The sequence below is a fragment of the Coregonus clupeaformis genome, chromosome 13 (assembly GCF_020615455.1).
Source record: "Coregonus clupeaformis isolate EN_2021a chromosome 13, ASM2061545v1, whole genome shotgun sequence".
NCBI lineage: Eukaryota > Metazoa > Chordata > Actinopteri > Salmoniformes > Salmonidae > Coregonus > Coregonus clupeaformis.
Window position 1 is genome coordinate 733,851 of NC_059204.1, and position 26,160 is coordinate 760,010.

General features: G+C 43.2%; 1 protein-coding gene across 2 annotated transcripts in view; it reads right to left on the reverse strand.

Annotated features, from left to right (window-relative positions):
- The window catches only part of LOC123492135 (C-Jun-amino-terminal kinase-interacting protein 1-like), a 121,164-nt gene that overhangs the window by 72,386 nt on the left and 22,618 nt on the right, over positions 1-26,160 (reverse strand). For both annotated transcript variants that reach the window (XM_045224121.1, XM_045224120.1), the window contains exon 2: positions 11,898-12,009. In XM_045224121.1, the coding sequence (XP_045080056.1) occupies positions 11,898-12,009 (112 nt within the window). The remainder of the gene's footprint in view (positions 1-11,897; positions 12,010-26,160) is intronic.

The following is a 26,160-nucleotide window of genomic DNA, read 5'->3' on the forward strand; positions in this document are numbered from 1 at the left end:
AGGTATTACAGACTCGGTCACTGAGAGGTTGAAAATGTCATTAAAGACACTTGCCAGTTGGTCCGCGCATGCTTTGTGTACACGTCCTGGTAATCCATCTGGCCCCGCGGCTTTGTGAATGTTGACCTGTTGAAAGGTCTCGCTCACATCGGCTACGGAGAGCGTGATCACTGCGTGATCACTCAGTCGTCCGGAACAGCTGGTGCTTTCATGCATGTTTCAGCGTTGCTTGCGTTAAAGCGAGCATAAAAAGGCATTTAGCTCGTTTGGTAGGCTCGTGTCACTGGGCAGCTCGCGGCTGGGTTTCCCTTTGTAGTCCGTAATAGTTTGCAAGCCCTGCCACATTCGACGAGCGTCAGAGCCGGTGTAGTAGGATTCAATCTTAGTCCTATATTGACACTTGCTTGTTTGATGGTTCGTCTGAGGTCATAGCGGGATTTCTTGTAAGTGTCCGGATTAGTGTCCCGCTCCTTGAAAGCGGCAGCTCTAGCCTTTAGCTTGGTGCGAATGTTGCCTGTAATCCATGGCTCTGGTTGGGATATGTATGTACGGTCACTGTGGGGACGACGTCATCAATGCACTTATTGAGGAAGCTGGTGACTGAGGTGGTATACACCTCGATGCCATTGGATGAATCCAGGAACATATTTCAGTCTGTGCTAGCAAAACAGTCCTGTAGCGTCATCTGACCACTTTCGTATTAAGCGAGTCACTGGTACTTCCTGCTTTTGTCTTCACTAAATTGGCAACAAGATTGCTAGCCAGCTGAGAACCAACTAACCAATCAGACGATTTATACACATTCATCATTACTACCAAAACACAAACAGAGAGTGAGTTAGCTATATCGACAATTCTATGTTTAGTAAAAAATGGTTTTCCAGACAAGGGTGGAATAGATGGCTAACAGATTGAGTTACTTTTATTTGTTAATGTTAGCTAGCTTATGTTAGCTAATGTTAGTCAAAGATAGAACAAACAAACATTTTTACTTTGCTGAAGTTAGCTACCAGTCTAGCATTGACTACCATGGCATAGGCGAAAGTGATTGACAATGTGTATCCAAAAGATTGCTAACTAGCTATATGATTTAGCTGATGACTTTCAGAGTTCAATACAGGACTGTAACGTTAGCTAGCTAGCTAACTTACTGTGTCCAGCTAGGCTAGCAAGCTAGCTAACGTTATGTTACCTCTAATTGAGAATCTTCTGTTTTACTGTGAAGAAAAGAAAACATGGTATCGCATCACTTCTCAGCTGTCGTCGAAATGGATTCCCCATCCGTTCAGCCTGAAAATCCCTCTGATATTTGGTCACCGTAAGCATCATTCTTGATAGCTGCAAGCCATTAACAGCATAGGGGTACATTTCTGGTAGGTAGAATGGTGAAAGATAACTAATTTAAGCACTCTTTTGTAATTCGACACAGAACACCACACAGGCATGATGACAAACGTTAGTGAAAAATGCCTAAAAAAGTTCTGAGATTACTGTGTGTTGGTTGTTCGAAGTAAACAATGCCATCAACCAAGTTTGTGGGCATGTCCCATCTACCTAGCGGGGCTGTATCTGCAATCACTATGAATACTGGACTTTGTAGTTCACTATGAGCAGATAAATACACAGAAAGACGAAACGTCTCAATTCTGCCAGTGAAATTAAAATGTGCTCGTTCTAGCTTGTGGTTTGGATAATGTTGATGTTGATTTGGATACTGTTACTATAAATCTTCTTTTGTAATCATGTTCAAGATCACAAGTCTGTGGAGAACTTCACAATTGCTATAAACCGCCCAGAATCTTGAAAGGCATTGATTACTTGCAGCATGTACTTGTACTTGTAATGTAATCTCAACTGCAATCCAGATCATTTGGTTGTGCTATTAGTTAATAAACCAAATATCTGACATATTCCCATTTGAGCTTTAGGTGACAAGTAAACATTTGGAATTCAACTAACTTTAGGCTGTCTTTTTGAGCGTGTGAATATGTGACCCGTTAGAGATAGCTGGGCATGTGTCACACTTCACTACTTCACAGGAGAGGCATTTGAACGTTAAACATTTTTTAAATCAAAATTCATTTTTTTGCAGAAATGACTTCTTGAACATGTGAATTTTCATCTGTGTTAATAACAAACTCATATGTAATCTGTAAATATAAATAAAATGTGAAATCACAAAGCTGTTTAGACACTTAGAAAATGCAGAATCTTGCCTAGCCATGATTGGTTGAGATATGAGGGGGCTGGGACATTCACGAGAAAGAGAGTCCATTTTGTCACTCAAGGCTTCTCTGAAAAATGGCACATTCTGCTCTCTGCTACCACGGATATTTGAAAGATCCATTGGATTTACGAATATTTTCATCATGGACTACATGCAAAGTGTTGCTACAGCTTTCAATACCAGTGTTGTCCTGAATACAGCTGCTGGTATCGATACAGCTCTGTCTTCTGTGGCTAAAGCAGTCTGGACTGGTTGAAGACAAGTGGCAAGGATTATTTTGTAAGTGTTTCAGTCTGCCGTGAATCATCATCATAATCCATACACCGGTTAGAGTGTTTTTAATGTTAATTGCTGATGTGCTAAGGCATGCATAACATGATGATAATCTTTTTCACGTTTGCAAGTGTGTCGTGTTTAACTAGCTAGCTACTGAAATAGCCACTGTGGTGTGAATGCTAATTGGTTAGCAAGCTAATCAAACCCCATGTTACGTTATAGGGACACATGCTAAATTGGCTAGCTAGCTAGCTAGCCAAGATGAAATTATAGATAAATAGTTAGCTAGCTAGTATTATAGATTTCAATGTCGTTGTTTTGCATGTTCAACTAGCTGGCTAACACGATGAATACCATTTACATCTACCCAGCTGGTAATTATGAAGCTAAACATTTGCTAAATCTAGCTAGTCATCTTGTGTCTGCATTGCGTGTAGCTCAGTTGGTAGAGCATGGCGTTTGCAACGCCAGGGTTGTGGGTTCGATAAAATAATGTATGCACTAACTGTAAGTCGCTCTGGATAAGAGCGTCTGCTAAATGACTAAAATGTAAATGTAATTGCCATTGTTGGGCTGGAAGCAGTTTAAATGTGTACAGGGCATGTTAGTACAGCTGTAGCAGTCAACAAGCTGTAGGATATTAATTAATGAATTTATTAAATGTTTTGCATTTTAGTCATTTAGTAGACACTCTTATCCAGAGTGACAAAGTTAGTGCATTCATCATAAGATAGCTAGGTTGGACAACTACATATCACAGGTATAGAAAGTACATTTCTCCTCAATAAAGTAGCTGGGGATGGCGCCGATAGGTAGGGCAGCTCTACTTCTAGCTCCTAAGCAACTTTATAGTATTTTGTTTTTTTGTGTGTTGTTTCTTACATTATTAGCCCAGAAATATTTTTGTGTCATTACATATAGCCGGAAATAACTTTTAGATATCAGAGCGGCAGTAACTCACCAGCATTACGACCAGGAATCCGACTTTCCTGAATTGGATCCTTTTTCGTACGCCCCAGGGCAATTGAACTGATTCGAGAGGCTGATCCAAAATACCGCCTGACGGGCCGCCCCCAGGTGGTAAGGGTAGGTAACAACACATCTGCCACACTGATCCTCAACACAGGGGCCCCTCAGGGGTGCGTGCTCAGTCCCCTCCTGTACTCCCTGTTCACCCATGACTGCAAGGCCAGGCACGACTCCAACACCATCAATACGTTTGCCGACGACACAACAGTGGTAGGCCTGATCACCGACAACGATGAGAAAGCCTATAGGGAGGAGGTCAGAGACCTGGCCGTGTGGTGCCAGGATAACAACCTCTCCCTCAACGTGATCAAGACAAAGGAGATGATTGTGGACTACAGGAAAAAAAAGAGGACTGAGCACGCCCCCATTCTCATCAACAGGGCTGTAGTAGAACAGGTTGAGAGCTTCAAGTTCCTTGGTGTCCACATCACCAACAAACTATCATGGTCCAAACACACCAAGACAGTCGTGAAGAGGGCACGACAAAGCCTATTTCCCCTCAGGAGACTGAAAAGATTCGGCATTGGTCCTCAGACCCTCAAAAAGTTCTACAGCTGCACCATCGAGAGCATCCTGACTGGTTGCATCACCACCTGGTATGGCAACTGCTCGGCCTCCGACCGCAAGGCACTACAGAGGGTAGTGCGTACGGCCCAGTACTTCACTGGGGCCAAGCTTCCTGCCATCCAGGACCTCTATACCAGGCGGTGTCAGAGGAAGGCCCTAAAAATTGTCAAAGACTCCAGCCTCTCTAGTCATAGACTGTTCTCTCTGCTACCGCACGGCAAGCGGTACCGGAGCGCCAAGTTTAGGTCCAAAAGGCTTCTTAACAGCTTCTACCCCCAAGCCATAAGACTCCTGAACAGCTAATCATGGCTACCCAGACTATTTGCGCTGAGAAAACATTAGACCACTGCTACTCAGCTTTTCGATATGCCTACAAGGCCCTCCCCTGCCCTCCCTTCGGCAAATCTGATCACGACTCCATTTTGCTCCTCCCTTCCTATAGGCATAAACTCAAACAGGAAGTACCCATGCTAAGGACTATTCAACGCTGGTCTGACCAATCGGAATCCATGCTTCAAGATTGTTTTGATCACGCAATATGTTCCGGGTAGCCTCTGAGAATAACATCGACGAATACACGGATACGGTGACTGAGTTCATCAGGAAGTGTATAGGAGATGTTGTACCCACTGTGACTATTAAAAACAGAAACCGTGGATAGATGGCAGCATTCGCGCAAAACTGAATGTGCGAACCACCGCATTTAACCATGGCAAGGTGTGGTGGAAAAATTACAAGATTATGTTTAATAATGTTTTATGCAATATAATAGGGTTCTTAGAAACTCTTTATTCTGTATCTGTGTGAACTGAGAGGAGTCTCTGAAGCTGGGCCTGGCAATTGATTTAGGGATGGCTAGGTGATAAAACCAACTGCCACATTCCATTTCATGATTAATGGTGTGTGAGAGGGAGATGTCTCCGGTCTGACTGAGCCTGCATTTTCATAGACTGAATTGGTGTCTGTAAGGTACCAGGGACGAGATCTGTTATGAATAGTTGATAAGAACCTTGGTCTTGGGGGCCAAACCCTGGTTTCCGTACAATGAGAACAGTCTTCATAGCAGATACTGTCTGCTGTGAATTATTCATTTCTTTCATACAAATCCTAACCGTTTGATTCATTCCACACATCTGCTGTTTGTCATGTAGACTGAGAGGGTGTATCTTTGCTATAAAATATATTTGTATTGTCTGTATGTCAGAGCTCAAGAGTGTTGGGTCGACCAGCCTCACTTACTACCTTACTAATACGTTTTGAATAAAGTAATATCCTGATTGGTGAATGACCTTGTCTCTCCTCATTATTGATAAAAATTTCCACGACAAAGGTGACTGGGAATATGGCCGAATACAAACAGTGTAGTTATTCCCTCCGTAAGGCAATCAAACTGGCAAAACGTCAGTATAGAGTCAAAGTGGAGTCGCAATTCAACGGCTCAGACACAAGACGTATGTGTCAGGGTCTACAGACAATCACGGACTACAAAGGGAAAACCAGCCACGTCGCGGACAATGACGTCTTGCTTCCGGACAAGCTAAACACCTAAAAAAGCCAGCTTTGAGGATAACAGTGCCACCGACGCGGCCCGCTACCAAGGACTGTGGGCTCTCCTTCTCCATGGCCGACGTGAGTAAGACATTTAAGCGTATTAACCCTCGCAACGCTGCCAGCCAGATGGTATCTCTAGCCGCGTCCTCAGAGCACGCGCAGACCAGCTGGCTGGAGTGTTTACGGACATATTCAATCTCTCCCTATCCCAGTCTGCTGTCCCCACTTGCTTCAAGATGTCCACCATCGTTCCTGTACAAAGGAAAGCGAAGGTAACTCTACTAAATGACTATCGCCCCATAGCCTCTCAAAGCACTTCATGATGACAGAAGTGAGTGCTAGTTAAGGATCATATCACCTCTACCTTACCTGACACCCTAGACACACTTCAATTTGCTTACCGCCCCAATAGATCCACAGACGATGCAAATGCCATCACACTGCACACTGCCCTATCCCATCTGGACAAGAGGAATACCTATGTAAGAATGCTGTTCATTGACCATAGCTCAGCATCAGACTATAGCTCAGCATTCAACACCATAGTACCCTCCATGCTCATCATTAAGCTCGGGGCCCTGGGTCTGTTCCCCGCCCTGGGCAACTGGGTCCTGGACTTCCGACGGGCTACCCCAAGGTGGTGAAGGTAGGAAACAACACCTCCACTTCGCTGATCCTCAACACAGGGGCCCCACAAGGGGGCGTGCTCAGCCCCCTCCTGTACTCACCCAGAACTGCATGGCCACGCACACCTCCAACTAAATCATCAAGTTTGCAGACAACATAACAGTAGTAGGCCTGATTACCATCAATGACGAGACAGTCTATAGGGATGAGGTGAGGGCCCTGGGAGTGTGGTGCCAGGAAAATAATCTCTCATTCAACGTCAACAAAACAAAGGAGCTGATCGTGGACTTCAGGAAACAGCAGAGGGAACACACCCCTATCCACATCGACGGGACCGCAGTGGAGAAGGTGGAAAGCTTAAAAGTTCCTCAGCGTACACATCACTGACGATCTGAAATGGTCCACCCACACAGACAGTGTGGTGGAGAAGGTGCAACAGTGCCTCTTCAACCTCAGGAGGCTGAAGAAATTTGGCTTGGCACCTAAAAAAACTCTCAAGCTTTTATAGATGCACAATTGAGAGCATCCTGTCGGGCTGTATCACCGCCTGGTATGGCAACTGCACTGCCCGCAACCGCAGGGCTCTCCAGAGGGTGGTGCGGTCTGCCCAACACATCACCGGGGGCAAACTACCTGCCCTCCAGGACACCTACAGCACCTCCAGGATACCTCACAGGAAGGTCAAAAAGATAATCAAGGACAACAACTACCCGAGCCACTGCCTATTCACCCCGCTATCATCCAGATGGCGAGGTCTGTACAGGTGCATCAAAGCTGGGACCGAGAGACTGAAAAACTACTTCTATCTCAAGGCCTCAGACTGTTAAATGGCCATCACTAGGCAGCTTCCACCCGGTTACGTAACCCTGCACCTTAGAGTCTGCTGCCCTATTGACTTGAAATCACTTGCCACTTTAATAATGGAACACTAGTCACTTTAATAATATTTACATATTTTTGCTTTACTCATCTCATATGTATATACTGTATTCTATTCTACTGTATTTTAGTCTGTCTGACATTGCTCGTCCTAATATTTATATATTTCTTAATTCCATTCTTTTACTTTTAGATTTTGTGTATTATGTGTAGTGTTGTGAATTGTTAGACATTACTGCACTGCTGAAGCTAGAAACACAAGCATTTCGCTACACACACAATAACATCTGCTAAACATGTGTATGTAACCAATGCAATTAGGCCATAAACACAATATCACATGTAGCCTATTTGGCCTGTTACATAGGTTATTCAATTGCTTTAAAGGGATAGTGCGAGATTTTGGCAATCAAGCCTTTTTCTACCCAGATGACATGCTTGCTCCTCCCGTATACTTCCAGTCATTGTGCTAACGCTAGTTAGCAATGGTTCGCAAAACTACCTTCACCTTCCTTCAAACTGCACGCAGGGACATAAAAATGGTATTTATGATTTCATCTGACTCTGGGTAAGTAGAAAAGGTGCTTAATTGACAAGAATTCGCACTATATACTCTACTGTGGTATGTGATGTAAGGTGTAGCCACCATTTCTGAACTTTTTTTCTATTACAGAGCCAAGAAAAAGTTGACACATTTCATTTATTTGTATTTTTCTACTTATCTAGACAACCCACTCCACACTTAAAGTGAAATATTTACTCGATAAATTTTTGAAAATAAAAACTGAGATGTCTTGTGTGAATAAGAATGTGAACCCTTAAGTCAATACTTGATGGAAGCACCTTTGGCAGCAAAAAAACAAAGTTGTCTCTCCATCACTTGTTTGGGTAAAAAGCTGAGGGATGGGGCTGGAGAAATGTAACCACTGTCAATTTCTCAGACAGAGCTATGCAAGGACTGACCATTCATTAGATACACATTTTAACCATGTTTTAAAGCTATGGAGTGTTTGTTTACAAACAATGGAGCAAAACAAGTTTATATGATGGGTTCTGATGGGGTACGACAGTTGGACTAAGCTCATGAGACATTTATGTTATATTCTTTAAGAATCAATGGCTGTATACAATCAATTTAAAAGTCAGAAAATGGATCTCTGCTTATTCTCTGGCTGCCCACTGTTGAGGACGGGTCTGATCTGCACAGTGTTCTGGTGTTAAGACACACAATAATATTTTTTTAAAATATATGCATCACCTGATAGATGATCCAGGTTTTCACCCCATCCTCCTCTCAACAAGTTTCAGTCCCACCACAGATTTTAGAATAAATTATAAGGTCTGCAAGATTATTCAGTACTAAATGAATTTCAAGCAAAGGTCTGTGCCAGTCTACGACTTTAACCCTGAGTTGTTTTAAAATATCAATGGTGGCTTTGTGGTTGAACCTTTGCTTGAAACTCATATAGGACTGGGTAACCTTACAGAGACCTTATAATTCATTCTAAAATCATGTGAACCACTATACTGTAAATACACACAGAAGAAGTCCATTTAACATATTGTGTGACTTGTTAAGTAATTTGTGTTCCTTGCACCTATCTTGCCATATAGCAAAGGGTTCACATACTCATTCACACAATACATTGCCTGCTTTCTACGGAAGCCCTGAAGCCCAAGGAAAAAAAAATGTAGAAAAACGTACACTCTTGGAATTCTCTCGTTTGAACGATTTTTATTTTTTAAATAAGTTGTTCAAACGAGATACTAAGTCATTCAAACAAGATACTAAGTCATTTGACGACTTATTATCTAATTTGAACAACTTAACCCATTACAGTCTAAGCCCTGTCTAAGCTGGGGAGGGGTTCTACTAAGCTATAAATAGTTGTTGTAAGAAGGTCATATCAAGTATCATTTTGCTATTTGATTTAGAATTTTAAGACCCCTTGAAGTGTAAAAAAATATGAAAACATTGTTTGCTTTTTTAAAATGTATTTGGCCTAACTGGTATTAGCACATACAAATGCATTGAATAACAGATTCACTACATACAGTGCATTAGGTAAGTATTCAGACCCCTTGACTTTTTCAACATTTTGCAGAAGGGTCTGAATACTTATGTAAAGGTATTTCTGTTTTATATTTTTAATAAAATGTGCAAAAATGTCAATAAAACTGTTTTCGCTTAGTCATTATGTGGTATTGTGTGTATATTAATATAAAATACAATAATAATAATCCATTTCAGAATAAGGCTGTAAAGTAACAAAATTTGGAAAAATTCAAGGGGTCTGAATACTGTCCGAATGTATTGTAGAACAACAGATAGTCCCCACAAGAAATCTAAAAGGATGTTTGTTCTGAAGTGTCTTTCCTATATTAGAGATATAAGAAAGATCAGAAAACTTTTTTTGTATTTAACCCCTTATTTTTGGCACTAAACAGTCTCCATATATACAGTTGAAGTCGGAAGTTTACATACACCTTTGCGAAATACATTTAAACTCAGTTTTTCACAATTCCTGACAAAAATTCCCTGTCTTAGGTCAGTTAGGATCACCACTTTATTTTAAGAATGTGAAATGTCAGAATAATAGCTGAGAGAATGATTTCTTTCAACTTTAATTTATTTAATCACATTCCCACTTTGTCAGAAGTTTACATACTCTCAATTAGTATTTGGTAGCATTGCCTTTAAATTGTTTAACTTGGGTTAAAAGTTTTGGGTAGCCTTCCACAAGCTTCCCACAATAAGTTGGGGGACAGAGCTGGTGTAACAGAGTCAGGTTTGTAGGCCTCCTTGCTCGCACACGGTTTTTCAGTTCTGCCCACACATTTTCTATAGGATTGAGGTCAGGGCTTTGTGATGGCCACTCCAATACCTTGACTTTGCTGTCCTTAAGATATTTTTCCACAACTTTGGAAGTATGCTTGGGGTCATTGTCCGTTTGGAAGACCCATATGCGACCAAGCTTTAACTTCCTGACTGATGTCTTGAGATGTTGCTTCAATATATCCACATAATTTTCCTTCCTCATGATGCCATCTATTTTGTGAAGTGCACCAGTCCCTCCTGCAGTAAAGCACCCCGACAGCATGATGCTGCCAACCCCGTGCTTCACGGTTGGGATGGTGTTCTTCGGCTTGCAAGCCTACCCCTTTTTCCTCCGAACATAACGATGGTCATTATGGCCAAACAGTTCTATTTTTGTTCATCAGACCAGAGGACATTTCTCAAAAAATTACGATCTTTGTCCCCATTTGCAGTTGCAAACCGTAGTCTGGCTTTTTTATGGCGGTTTTGGAGCAGTGGCTTCTTCCTTGCTGAGCGGCCTTTCAGGTTATGTCGATATAGGACTCATTTTACTGTGGATATAGATACTTTTGTACCCATTTCCTCCAGCATCTTCACAAGGTCCTTTGCTGTTCTGGGATTGATTTGCACTTTTTGCACCAAAGTATGTTCATCTCTAGGAGACAGAACGCATCTCCTTCCTGAGCGGTATGATGGCAGTGTGGTCCCATGGTGTTTATACTTGCGTTCTATTGTTTGTACAGATGAACGTGGTACCTACCTTCAGGTGTTTGGAAATTGCTCACAAGGATGAACCAGATTTGTGGAGGTCTACAATTTATTTTCTGAGGTCTTGGCTGATTTCTTTTGATTTTCCCATGATGTCAAGCAAAGAGGCACTGAGTTTGAAGGTAGGCCTTGACATACATCCACAGGTACACCTTCAATTGACTCAAATTATATCAATTAGCCAATCAAAGGCACAGTCAATTTAGTGTATGTAAACTTCTGGCCCACTGGAATTAAAATGCAAATGTTAATGTTAGAAAGTAGAATATAAACTAGATATAGGCTACTGTGGGTGTGGTAGGCTAAATAATTACAACCAAATTGGCCTAATTAAAAGAGCATGCCCAGAGCTTGTGGCTGAGCATTTCCAGAGCGCAATTGGAGCGGGAGAGAAGGCTGACCATTTTTTCAATCTGCTCGAATTACATTCTGCTCCTCGTGTCACACTTACCAAATTACATGCTCTGACATTCAAAAGCAACCCTGCTTTAGGCTATCAAAGAACTGTTAATGAATAATCATATCAATGGATGGAATCAGTGAATGAATGGCTGCAGCAACCATTACACGGTCTGACAAGCTGCATAACAAATGAGGCCTAATTAGACAAAATAACAATTAAGTCATTCAAACGAGATACTAAGTCATTCGAAAGAGATACTAAGTCGTTCGAACAAGATACTAAGTCGTTCAAACGAAATACCAAGTCGTTCAAACAAGATAATTCCAATAGTCTTACTTTTTTTTGTTTGACTTGGGCTTCAGGGCTTGCGTAGCTTTCTTTACATTTCATGATTTATTAAAAATTTTCTAAATGATATTTTTCACGTTCTAAGTGATAGAAAAGTGGTATGAAAATAAAAACATACTAAATATGTCAACGTTTAAGACTGTAATGCAACAAAGTGTGAAAATTGTTCAGTGGTTCACATACTTTTTCTCGGCACTGTACATGTATCACTGTTCTGATGATCTTAGAAATAGGTGGAAATACTTGCTAATACTTGCCCCATACCTAACAATGAGCATCTGCTATTTTAAAGTGGTGTTTTAACTTAATCTCCAGACCATTGTGTGTGTGTGTGTGTGTGTGTGTGTGTGTGTGTGTGTGTGTGTGTGTCATAAAGTAACTGCAGGTTTGAAGTTCTCCCTTACCTTAATCTCCAGGCCATTGCAGTTCAGACTCATCCCACACTCATCTGTGATCTCAGTGATCTCAGACAGGTCCTCATCCTCAAACTCATTCAGGCTGATGTCATGGGTCAACCTAGGGGGGTTGGGGTGGAGAGGGAGGCGGGAGATAGGGAAAGAAGGAGAGTGGAGGGAGATTGGGAAGGGGGTGGGATAGAGTGAGAAGACACAGGGAGAGGAAATGTTAAACTGTCTGACCCTCCAAAGCACAATATATTTTCCCCTCTAAGTCTGTACTATCTGTCTAATCAATCTAACTGACAGCATCTTCATTGACAGCAACTGTCGCTAACCACCACGATGAACAATGTTGTTTCAAAACAATTGCCATCTATGATGTCTACGACAAAAACTGAGTTAATTTAAGATTAAAATTAATAAAATAAAGTGCACTAAAGGTACTAGTATAACTCAAGAAATGCAGAGCGTTTTGGAATATTTTTCAAATATTAACACTACAACTGCCGCAAAGGTAATTTTGACCATCTTAAAAACTATATTACTGTTGGCAAAGAAACCAGGTGGTTCTCACTCTGTGACTTTTCCTAAATATGGGACATTGTTAGAAACTAAATAAACACACACTTTTACCCAGTTCATTTTGGGCATTATAATGCAACATTGTGAATGGCGCATGTATACAGTCTGCAACATGTTCATATTAAATTTTTAATACAGTAAAGAACATAGAATATGACATCATACAATGCGAGAATGTTTGGCTTGGATGTGCTGGATAATAACAAGGAATGTATCCAGTAAACTTGTGTTTTTGCCCATTCTTATAGCCAAACATACTGTAACTGAGGACACTTGTGAAACATTTAGGTAACCGGTCTGGTGCCAAATGGCTATTGCATAAAGCGCAGATTGAGCCCACCACAAAAACTTTTGCCTACTCATGCATCATGCATAGGGCCCTGCGTTTTGCTCAAGTTCTTTTCTACCCGGCATTTTGATCATCCCACCTCAAGAGGGCGATATAGCACCTTCTCACACCATGTGTGAACTAATTGTCACCTGTGCATACCATAATCATCTAAAGTAATTATCCAATTAGTCCAAAATCAATTCCAAATCAATTCACCAAATTATTAGGCCCTCAAGGACATTATCAACACAAATATTTCACTACTTATTCATTGTGTGTTTTAGTTTTGCACAGTATAGCAAAACTTCTGTACTTTTTTGATACTAGAACATAAAAAACAGTTTGGTACTAGAATTATTTTTACTTTTGGTATTTCTGTCAAATGTGTCTCACGGATCAACTGTCTACACAGCCGATGTCCCCCTTATAGAGCAAAAGCACCGTGCCTGCTCCACTTAATCTGGGCTGCATCATGTTAGCTTCCCACTCATGCTGCACAGAAGAAGTTAACACACCTGAATAATGCGACACGGCATGTAGAAATGTTGAAACTGTTAACGACTGTTCGCAAAACAATGTCCATACAGGCTAGAACACTTTACAATGCAAGAAGATACCGGTAGCTCCCAGCTTTGTAGAGTAACTTTTCTTGCTAGCTTACAGCTGGAGCTATCATCAATTCACTACCCTGGTACTATGTTTCTGATAATATGCAAACCATAACGCAAAATATGCTGATTTCAAAGCTGATTGTCACTAAAACTTAATTCATTCACTTAAATCAGTCTCCATCTCATGTCTCTCCCAAAGATTATCTATTACCTCAGTGAAGTGACTCAGGGCACACACCCTCTTGCCTCGTGAATTACATCATTACTGGTTAACACTAGAACCACCATAGGCCAATGGCTACTGACGTTTGATTTTGTAAATTTAATTGCTTATTTGTCAGAATTGTTTAATCACAAACAGAAAAAATGTAGAGCCTTTTGACAAGCTCCCGTTTATTTCAGGCCCTTCCTGAGTTGTTTGATCTGACTGCTGACTCTGCCAATTTTTCCCAAACCCGGTCCTGGGGACCACAAGGGGTGGACTTTTTGGGGATATACCCTAGCACGACTACACAGCTGATTCAGATAATCAACTCATAATCAAGCTTTGATTATTTAAATTAGCTGTGTAATGAAGTAAAAAAAAGGAAAACCTGCACACCTTGTGTTGTGGAAACACTGACCTACAAAATATGGTGGTTCAGCATATAACTTTCAGGGATGTTTTTCTTATTGTGTGAAGGGTGGGCACAGTCAGACAGGAGGATTCCCCACTTTCAAGACCAACCGGTACAAACACTCTTAACCCCAATCTCCAACTCAGGAAAGGCCTGAAAGAAACGGGAGATTGATTAGTGGCGAGTTGCAGTAGGGTCCAAAAGCAGCTGATAATTTGTACAATTTATAGACTACCTAAGCCATCTGATCTGTTTTTATCTGATCGGTCCTCAGTAATGACTTCTGTCTGTGCCATGTCTCCCAATGTACTGCTTGTAGATGATCTGAATATCCACATTGATGCTACCGCAAAATGTACTTTTGCTGCTGTCTTTATGTTATCACTCGATGATCTTGATATCATTCAAAATGTTACAGGACATATTTCCATTTAGTCAGCTCCACATGGTATTCTTCCTTGCAATATACAGTGGGGAAAAAAAGTATTTAGTCAGCCACCAATTGTGCAAGTTCTCCCACTTATAAAGATGAGAGAGGCCTGTTATTTTCATCATAGGTACACGTCAACTATGACAGACAAAATTAGAAAAAAAAATCCAGAAAATCACATTGTAGGATTTTTTATGAATTTATTGGCATATAATGGTGGAAAATAAGTATTTGGTCAATAACAAAAGTTTCTCAATACTTTGTTATATACCCTTTGTTGGCAATGACACAGGTCAAACGTTTTCTGTAAGTCTTCACAAGGTTTTCACACACTGTTGCTGGTATTTTGGCCCATTCCTCCATGCAGATCTCCTCTAGAGCAGTGATGTTTTGGGGCTGTCGCTGGGCAACACAGACTTTCAACTCCCCTCCAAAGATTTTCTATGGGGTTGAGATCTGGAGACTGGCTAGGCCACTCCAGGACCTTGAAATGCTTCTTACGAAGCCACTCCTTGTTACCCGGGCGGTGTGTTTGGGATCATTGTCATGCTGAAAGACCCAGCCACGTTTCATCTTCAATGCCCTTGCTGATGGAAGGAGGATTTCACTCAAAATCTCACGATACATGGCCCCATTCATTCTTTCCTTTACACGGATCAGTCGTCCTGGTCCCTTTGCAGAAAAAACAGCCCCAAAGCATGATGTTTCCAACCCCATGCTTCACAGTAGGTATGGTGTTCTTTGGATGCAACTCAGCATTCTTTGTCCTCCAAACATGACGAGTTGAGTTTTTACCAAAAAAGTTATATTTTGGTTTCATCTGACCGTATGACATTCTCCCAATCCTCTTCTGGATCATCCAAATGCACTTCAGACGGGCCTGGACATGTACTGGCTTAAGCAGGGGGACACGTCTCGCACTGCAGGATTTGAGTCCCTGGCGGCGTAGTGTGTTACTGATGGTAGGCTTTGTTACTTTGGTCCCAGTTCTCTGCAGGTCATTCACTAGGTCCCCCCGTGTGGTTCTGGGATTTTTGCTCACCGTTCTTGTGATCATTTTGACTCCACGGGGTGAGTTCTTGCGTGGAGCCCCAGATCGAGGGAGATTATCAGTGGTCTTGTACGTCTTCCATTTCCTAATAATTGCTCCCACAGTTGATTTCTTCAAACCAAGCTGCTTACCTATTGCAGATTCAGTCTTCCCAGCCTAGTGCAGGTCTACAATTTTGTTTTTGGTGTCCTTTGACAGCTCTTTGGTCTTGGCCATTGTGGAGTTTGGAGTGTGACTGTTTGAGGTTGTGGACAGGTGTCTTTTATACTGATAACAAGTTCAAACAGGTGCCATTAATACAGGTAACGAGTGGAGGACAGAGGAGCCTCTTAAAGAAGAAGTTACAGGTCTGTGAGAGCCAGAAATCTTGCTTGTTTTTAGGTGACCAAATACTTATTTTCCACCATAATTTGCAAATAAATTCATTAAAAATCCTACAATGGGATTTTCTGGATTTATTTTTCTCAATTTGTCTGTCATAGTTGACGTGTACCTATGATGAAAATTACAGGCCTCTCTCATCTTTTTAAGTGGGAGAACTTGCACAATTGGTGGCTGACTAAATACTTTTTTCCCCCACTGTAACTGATGTTGAGCTCCCCATCTCTGATCACAAAGCACCCCTTTCCAAGCAAAATGTCCTACTCACCATTGTCTTTAGCCATTCTAAAAACATAAACCCCATTGATCCAGGGAGCCTTATTAATACATACCCCAGTCCTGATTCCCAGTCCCCTTCTGACCACATCACTCACTACAATGACTTCCTTTCCTCCTCCCTGAATACCCTCGCTCCCCTCAAAACCCACTCAGTCTCCTTCACTCACACTGCTCCATAGTACACTCCGGAGCTACGCCAGTTAAAAGCCAGTGGACGGTGTCCTGAGCGTTTGTACAAGTGGACTGGTCCAGTAGTTCCCTCTCAAGCATACACAGATCACCTGTTAAAATATAAGAATGCCATCTCAGCTTCAAAAACATCCTACTACTCTGACATCATAAACTCTGGTATAAACAACCAAAAAGTCCTCTTCTCCACAGTGAAATGCCTACTTCAGCCTCCTGACAACTTCCCTGCAAACCCTTCCCCCAAACAGTGCGATAAGATCCTGAACAACTTCCGTCCGATCTCAAACCTTCCCTTCCTCTCCAAAATACTAGAGCAGGTTGTGGCCACAACTACAATACCATCTCAACTTCATAACCTTCACAAACCATTCCAGTCTGGTTTCCACTCCAACCACAACACTGAAACAGCCCTGGTCAAAAATCAGTAACAACCCCCTCCATGCAGCTGACTCAGGGCTGCTATCCATCCTCATCGACCTTCCATACCATCTCCGATCCACTCCTCATGAAACGTCTAGCTGGTATTGGTGTCACGGGTGTTGCACTCTCCTGGTTTTCCTCCTAACTCACTGACCGCCAACAGTTTGTGCAACTGAAAAATCATAGATCAGGGTGTCCCCCCAGGGGTCAGTGTTGGGTCCACTACTCATCATCTACAGTGGCTTGCGAAAGTATTCACCCACCATTGCATTTCTCATATTTTGTTGCATTACAACCTGGAATTAAATTTTTTTGGGGGGTTGTATCATTTTATTTACACAACATGCCTAGCACTTTGAAGACGCAAAATATTTTTTGTGAAACAAACAAGAAATAAGACAATAAAACAGAAAACTTGAGAATGCATAACTATTCACCCAAGTCTCTTGGGGTATGTCTCTATAAGCTTGGCACATCTAGCCACTGGGATTTTTGCCCATTCTTCAAGGCAAAACTGCTCCAGCTACTTCAAGTTGGATGGGTTCCGCTGATGTACAGCAATCTTTAAGTCATACCACAGATTCTCAATTGGATTGAAGTCTGGGCCATTCCAAGACATTTAAAATGTTTCCCCTTAAACCACTCAAGTGTTGCTTTAGCAATATGCTTAGGGTCATTGTCCTGCTGGAAGGTGAACCTCCGTTCCAGTCTCAAATCTCTGAAGACAAACAGGTTTCCCTCAAGAATTTCCCTGTATTTAGCGCCATCCATCATTCCATCAATTCTGACCAGTTTCCCAGTCCCTGCCGATGAAAAACATCCCCACAGCATGATGCTGCCACCACCATGCTTCACTGTGGGGATGGTGTTCTCGGGGTGATGAGGTGTTGGGTTTGCGCCAGACATAGCGTTTTCTTTGATGGACAAAAAGCAAAATTTTAGTCTCATCTGACCAGAGTACCTTCTTCCATTAGTTTGGGGAGTCTCCCACATGCCTTTCGGCAAACACCAAACGTGTTTGCTTATTTTTATCTTGAAGCAATGTCTTTTTTCTGGCCACTCTTCCGTAAAGCCCAGCTCTGTGGAGTGTACGGCTTAAAGTGGTCCTATGGACAGATACTCCAATCTCCACTGTGGAGCTTTGCAGCTCCTTCAGGGTTATCTTTGGTCTCTGTTGCCTCTCTGGTTAATGCCCTCCTTGCCTGGTCCGTGAGTTTTGGTGGGCGGCCCTCTCTTGGCAGGTTTGTTGTGGTGCCATATTCTTTCCATTTTTTAAATAATGGATTTAAGGGTGCTCCCTGGGATGTTCAAATTTTCGGATATTTCATTAGAACCCAACCCTGATCTGTACTCCACAACTTTGTCCCTGACCTGTTTGGGGAGCTCCTTGGTCTTCATGGTGCTGCTTACTTGGTGGTGCCCCTTGCTTAGTGGTGTTGCAGACTATGGGGCCTTTCAGAACAGGTGTATATATACACTGAGGTCATGTGACAGATCATGTGACTCTTAGTTAAATAAAGTCCACCTGTTTGCAATCTAAGTATGTGACTTCTGAAGGTAATTGGTTGCGCCAGATCTTATTTAGGGGCTTCATAGTAAAGGGGATGAATACATATGCACGCACCACTTTTCCGTTATTTATTTTTTAGAATTTTTTGAAACAATATTTTTTTTTTCATTTCACTTCACCAATTTCGACTATTTTGTGTATGTCCATTACTTGAAATCCAAACAAAAATCCATTTAAATTACAGGTTGTAATGCAACAAAATAGGAAAAACACCAAGGGGCATGAATACTTCTGCAAGGCACTGTATCTATTGTAAAACTTTTTTTACATGCACAGAAATGAACCACATCCATGTTCTCCTTTTGGTAGGTATTTTCATTATTAAACATGCAATGAACTACACGGAGGGAAAAGTACACTGTGTATTCAGCACCACAGACAGAACTCTTGTTAACGGGTATGCACAAAAACACAAGAAAGAGAGAGATTTCAACATTACATTTAAACTACTCAATCAGTGTGAGGAGTGAAGTCTCTGATGGGCATTGACTAGAGCAGTGAAGTCAGGTATAGTTTCTGATTTTGCTATGCGCAGGATTTCTAAGAGGTGAGAGTCAGTAAGAGATGATCTGTGCCTTGACTTGTTATATTTCATCACTGAAAACTTCTGTTCACATACATAGGTTGACCCAAACAGTACAAACATCTTCTGAGCATGACTCCTAATCTTTGGAAAGTTTTGTTCATCGAGAGATGCATAGAACCTTGTGTTATGATACAAGATGCATTAATGTATGTAAAACTCATAAGATGTATGTAAGGGAGAGAGGACAAAGACATGCCATGTGATATTGGTGTCACGGGTTACTAACAGAAGGTCAGTGTGCCAAGATAGATTGGGGGCCACTGTTGCTAATCTTAGGAGGGGTGCGTGATGGAATGGCCTGGCTGGGGTGCCAAGTAGGTGGATGATATGGTGGTGGATGAGTGACACTCAATAATGGTTGGCAACTGTTGGATAGAATTAGCTTGCAAACAAGTATATAAACTGAGAGATTTTGTATGGAAGTCATTCAGATGGTCAGGAGGCTATGTCCGTACCTCCGGTCATTGAATGCAACATTGTAACCATTAAATAATGACTGAATCAAATCTCCATCTGTGTAACATACTCTCTTGCATCCTGAACGTCTAAATACCAGAAACTCATCATAACAGATTGGCGTCTAAACGAACAGGATGCAGTTTACAGCCGAACTAACAGGTAAGCAGACTTTCATTTTTTTGATTGTGTTAAACTCTGCTTATCTGTGGTAAGGCTGAGCTGTAAAGAACGTTTAACATTTTATATTTTAAAAAGAGGGAAGATGAGTTGTATTGAGTTATTTAATGAGATGTAAGGAGAATTATCAAATTACACAATAACATGGTGCTATGATTCTAAGAAGGGTTTGGTCAGAGTAATGACTAAAAACAACAGAAGGAGAATGGGTTTAACAAGATTGGGCGTAGGGTCTTTTAATGTGTACGACATTATAAAATAGGTCAGAGGTTCGAGTCCTCAACATGACGAGATTATAGAGTGTACAACTTTATAAAATACAATAGACATTGTTCATAGGTTCATGTCCTGTGACAAAGGAATAGACATTGTTCATAGGTTCAAGTCCTCTAACGAAGGAATACACACTGTTCTTAGGTTCAAGTCCTGTGACAAAAGAATATAGATTTGAAAGGTTCAAGGCCTCAACCAGGTTATAAAAGCCCTATGAGAAAATCAGTATTTTGGTGAAGGTTCAAGTCCTTGGTAGAAGGTTATAAAATCCCTATAAAAAGGTATTTTGTTGAAGGTTCAAGTCCTTGGTTGAAGGTTAATGTACTAGGTTTAAGGTTAGAGTCCTTTCTAAAAGCCCTATAAGGTCAAATATTGATTAAGGGAGTAACAAGGTTTAATCCTCTGAGAGGTGGAGTACTGTGGTGAAAAGAGAATTAGTCCTTTGTGTATTACAAAATGGCCAGGAGAGGGAGCAGATGCAATGTAACATATTGAATCATAGCACCAATGACAAAAGTGGCAAACTAAATGTAAATAAAGATCAAGGTGGGGAGTTGATTCAAGTATTTGATTACTAATATTGCACTAATAGAAGTAATGGATGGCCAGCTTATTAGACCGATATCTGGAAAAACAGTCACCATTAAGAGTAAATCAGAGCTTCATTTACCTCAAAGAGAGAGAAAGGAAATGATGAAATTATTACAGGCAAATCCACATTTAGAACAAGTCTCTTGTAAAAGTAGTGAAAAATCAGACAATGTGCAAATGGATGTTAATTAAATTAGGGTTTTTCTATCTGGAACCATAACTTAGTGATAGGTCAGCATGGACAGATGATGACTATCCTCAAGATGGTAGTTTTGAAAGGGATAAATAACAAGTAGCGCAAAAGTATATAATTGATAGAGCCATAAGCAACCCGAAAGGGGATTCAGATTATATGAAAGAGGTGTATAAAGCATGGAATTTAATGAGTGCACAATGGCCGGTAAATATAATTAGGAAGGAGGAAAAGTCAGTTATGATATTACGTAATTTGGCAATGGAGCAACATAATCTACTTTATGAAAAGAGTCAGTCCACATGGGCTAAAACTCAGGTAAACTATAGTTTTCCTATAGCTAAAACAGATAACTTTGGAGGTCAGATGGTGGCGCGAGGAATGCAGGGTGTTACAAATGTTTGGTAGAGCTTTCGAAACAGCAGAAAGAAGGGTTAGAGGTCATACAGGACAAATAAACATGGACAAATTTGATATACTAGGGTGTGTGGAAAAGGAATATAAAATTATATTTACAATAATCAAACAAAACCAAAATGCAGATTTAAACAATAGATTAGCAAATACAATCATGGCAAGGGAATGATAATAATCGAGGGAGATAGAGAGAGGGAAATTGGACTCCTGCCCAAACTACACCCTAATTCCCAAAATAAACCTAGAGAGGAGAAGCCGGGTGATCTATTCAACAAGATTGAAGGTGTCCTTTAAGTGATCAGAAGGTCCAGTCTATCGGAATTAGTGGAAATCTGCAAATTAATCCTATATCTCTCCCATTACAAATTGATTAGGATGAAATTAATTTCCATCATTCATTTATAGTAAACGCTACAACTACTATTGCGTTAATGGGAAGAGACCTTTTAAGTAAAAAGAGGTATATGGAGAACAGGCTATTTTATGAACTAAGAGCAGAAAGTAATTTTAATTTGAAAGAGTGCAAAATCAATTATATGAATGTGTATGATATGTTGATATAAGTTTGGATAATAAGCTTTGATAGAACATTATATTGTGGTTCCGTACATCAATGCCCATCATATGATATCAAGGAGTGGTATGGAGAACGTGGGTCATTTTAGAGTGTAGGGGAGAAGTACAGTGGGGGGAAAAGTATTTAGTCAGCCACCAATTGTGAAAGTTCTTCCACTTAAAAAGATGAGAGAGGCCTGTAATTTTCATCATAGGTACACGTCAACTATGACAGACAAATTGAGAGAAAAAAAATCCAGAAAATCACATTGTAGGATTTTTTATGAATTTATTTGCAAATTATGGTGGAAAATAAGTATTTGGTCACCTACAAACAAGCAAGATTTCTGGCTCTCACAGACCTGTAACTTCTTCTTTAAGAGGCTCCTCTGTCCTCCACTCGTTACCTGTATTAATGGCACCTGTTTGAACTTGTTATCAGTATAAAAGACACCTGTCCACAACCTCAAACAGTCACACTCCAAACTCCACTATGGCCAAGACCAAAGAGCTGTCAAAGGACACCAGAAACAAAATTGTAGACCTGCACCAGGCTGGGAAGACTGAATCTGCAATAGGTAAGCAGCTTGGTTTGAAGAAATCAACTGTGGGAGCAATTATTAGGAAATGGAAGACATACAAGACCACTGATAATCTCCCTCGATCTGGGGCTCCACGCAAGATCTCACCCCGTGGGGTCAAAATGATCACAAGAACGGTGAGCAAAAATCCCAGAACCACACGGGGGGACCTAGTGAATGACCTGCAGAGAGCTGGGACCAAAGTAACAAAGCCTACCATCAGTAACACACTACGCCGCCAGGGACTCAAATCCTTCAGTGCGAGACGTGTCCCCCTGCTTAAGCCAGTACATGTCCAGGCCCGTCTGAAGTTTGCTATAGTGCATTTGGATGATCCAGAAGAGGATTGGGAGAATGTCATATGGTCAGATGAAACCAAAATATAACTTTTTGGTAAAAACTCAACTCGTCGTGTTTGGAGGACAAAGAATGCTGAGTTTCATCCAAAGAACACCATACCTACTGTGAAGCATGGGGGTGGAAACCTCATGCTTTGGGGCTGTTTTTCTGCAAAGGGACCAGGACGACTGATCCGTGTAAAGGAAAGAATGAATGGGGCCATGTATCGTGAGATTGAGTGAAAACCTTCTTCCATCAGCAAGGGCATTGAAGATGAAACGTGGCTGGGTCTTTCAGCATGACAATGATCCCAAACACACCGCCCGGGCAACGAAGGAGTGGCTTTGTAAGAAGCATTTCAAGGTCCTGGAGTGGCCTAGCCAGTCTCCAGATCTCAACCCCATAGAAAATCTTTGGAGGGAGTTGAAAGTCTGTGTTGCCCAGCGACAGCCCCAAAACATCACTGCTCTAGAGGAGATTTGCATGGAGGAATTGGCCAAAATATCAGTAACAGTGTGTGAAAACCTTGTGAAGACTTACAGAAAACGTTTGACCTGTGTCATTGCCAACAAAGGGTATATAACAAAGTATTGAGAAACTTTTGTTATTGACCAAATACTTATTTTCCACCATAATTTGCAAATAAATTAATAAAAGATCCTACAATGTGATTTTCTGGAAAAAAATATATCATTTTGTCCGTCATAGTTCACGTGTACCCATGATGAAAATTACAGGCCTCTCTCATCTTTTTAAGTGGGAGAACTTCACAATTGGTGGCTGACTAAATACTTTTTCCCCCCACTGTATGTAAGGGAGAGAAGACAAGGACAAGCCATGTGGTATTGGTGTCACGGGTTAGGGACAGAAGGTCATTTTGCCAAGATAGATTGGGGGCCACTGTTGCTAATTTTAGGAGCGGTGCATGATGGAATGGCCTGGCTGGGGAGCCACACGATACCAAGTAGGTGGATGATATGGTGGTGGATGAGTGACACTCAATAATGGTTGGCAACGGTTGGATAGAATTAGCTTGCAAACAAGTATATAAACTGAGAGATTTTGTATGGAAGTCATTCAGATGGCAGGAGTGTCACACCCTGGCTCTGGGGACTCTTAAATGTTGAGCCAGGGTGTGGAGTTTCTATGTCATGTTTTCTATGTTGTGTTTTCTAGATCGTGTAGATCTATGTTGGCCAGGGTGGTTCCCAATCAGAGGCAGCTGTAGCTTGTTGTCTCTGATTGGGGACCATACTTAGGCAGCCTGTTTGGCACTAGTCGGTGTGGGATCTTGTTCCGTTAAGGTTTGTGTTGTGTAACCTAGGACTTCACGTTTCGTTTGTTTGTTGTTTTGTCGTGAGTTAAGTACTTAATAAAATGTACGCTTATCACGTTGCGCCTTGGTCCGTATCTTCCATAAACGATCGTGACATGAAAATCACACCAAAAGAGGACCAAGCAGCGTGTCCAGGAACAGACAGCCTGGACCTGGGAGGAGATCCTGGACGGGAAGGGATCCTGGACTTGGGAGGAGATTCAGGCCGGAATTGATCGCCGTCCTTGGGAGGAGACTGTGGAGGCGCGCTATAGAGAGGAGCAGCGGCAACTCAGAGGGTACCGGCCGAGGAGGAAGCCCGAGAGACAGCCCCAATAAAACAATTTTGGGGGGGCTAAAAGGGTGGTTGGCGGAGCCTAGGGTTAGAGCAGAGCCAACTCCCCGTATTCAGGCTAGGAAGCGTGTGACTGGACAGGCTCCGTGTTATGCGGAGCCACGTACTGTGCCGCGAGTGTTCCGGCACAGTCCTGTACGTCCTGTGCTAGCACCACGCACGTGTCGTGCAAAGATGGGCATTCAGCCAGGACGGGGTGTGCCGACTCAACGCTCGTGGTCTCCAGTACGCCTCCTCGGTCCCGTATATCCTGCGCCAATGCCACGTGCTGTAGCGCCAGTACGAGTGCACAGCCCCGTACGTCCTGTGCTGATGCCTCACACGTATTGTGTGGAAGTAGGCATTCAGCCAGGACGGGTTGTGTCAGCTCTTCGCTCCAGACCTCCAGTCCGCCTCCACAGTCCAGCCCGGCCCGTTCCGGCTCCCCGCACCAAGCCAGTGGTGCGTGTTCCCAGTCCAGCCCGGCCTGTTCCTTTTCCACGCACCAAGCCAGTGGTGCGTGTTCCCAGTCCAGCCCGGCCTGTTCCTGTCCCTCGCACCAAGCCAGTGGTGCGCGTTGCCAGCCCGGTCCGGCCTGTTCCTGTCCCTCACGCCAAGCCAGTGGTGTGAGTCGCCAGCCCGGTCCGGCCCGTTCCTACTCCCCGCACCAGCCCAGTGGTGCGCGTCACCAGCCCGGTCCGGCCTGTTCCTGTCCCTCTCACCAAGCCAGTGGTGCGCGTTACCAGCCCGGTCCGGCCTGTTCCTGTCCCTCGCGCCAAGCCAGTGGGGCGCGTCGCCAACCCGGTCCGGCCCGTTCCTGCACCTAGCCAGTGGTGCGCGTCGCCAGCCCGGTCTGGCCCGTTCCCTCACCGTTCCTGCACCAAGCCAGTGGTGCGCGTTGCCAGCCCGGTCCGGCCTGTTCCTGTCCCTCGCGCCAAGCCAGTGGTGCACGTCGCCAGCCCGGTCCGGCCCGTTCCTGCTCCCTGCACCAAGCCAGTGGTGCGCGTCGCCAGCCCGTTCCTGCTCCCCGCTCCAAGCCAGTGGTGCGCGTCGTCAGCCCGGTCCGGCCCGTTCCTGCTCCCCGCACCAAGCCAGTGGTGCGCGTCGTCAGCCCGGTCCGGCCCGCTCCCCGCACCAAGCCAGTGGTGCGCGTTATCAGCCCGGTCCGGCCCGCTCCTGCTCCCCGCACCAAGCCAGTGGTGCGCGTCGTCAGCCCGGTCCGGCCCGCTCCTGCTCCCCGCACCAAGCCAGTGGTGCGCGTCGTCAGCCCGGTCCGGCCCGCTCCTTCACCAAGCCAGTGGTGCCTGTTCCACCGGTGCCTGGTCCGGCACCGGTCAGCTGCTCCACTCCGGAGCCAGAGCAATCCGCTCCACCGGGGTCGGGTCCATCTCCTGTCAGCGGATCCACTCCGGAGCCAGAGTAATCCGCTCCACCGGTGCCCAGTCCAGCTCCGGCCAGCGGCTCCAGTCCGGAGCCTATACAGATCGATCCACCTTCCTCGGTTCCAGCTCCAGTCAGCGGTGCCAGACCAGACCAGGGGCGCAACGGGGAGGTGGCGAGAAAGTGGTGGTCACGCCCGGAGCTGGATTCACCTCCGAGGCGGAATGCCCACCCGGCCCCTACCCTGTTGTTTTTGTGTGGCGCGGTCGCAGTCCGCGCCTTTGGGGGGGGTACTGTCACGCCCTGGCTCTGGGGACTTTTAAATGTTGATCCAGGGTATGGAGTTTCTATGTCATGTTTTCTATGTTTTGTTTTCTAGATCGTGTAGATCTATGTTGGCCAGGGTGGTTCCCAATCAGAGGCAGCTGTAGCTCGTTGTCTCTGATTGGGGACCATACGGGTCAGGGGGAGTAATTTTCCCTTGAAGGCTTTGACAAGGTTGTACATCTGATGTGCAAAAAGGCCCTTCCCTTCTAGTTTGGAATTCATTTCATTCTTGAGGGCCATGATGTCCACGATGAAGGCAAAATCAGCCAACCATATTTTCC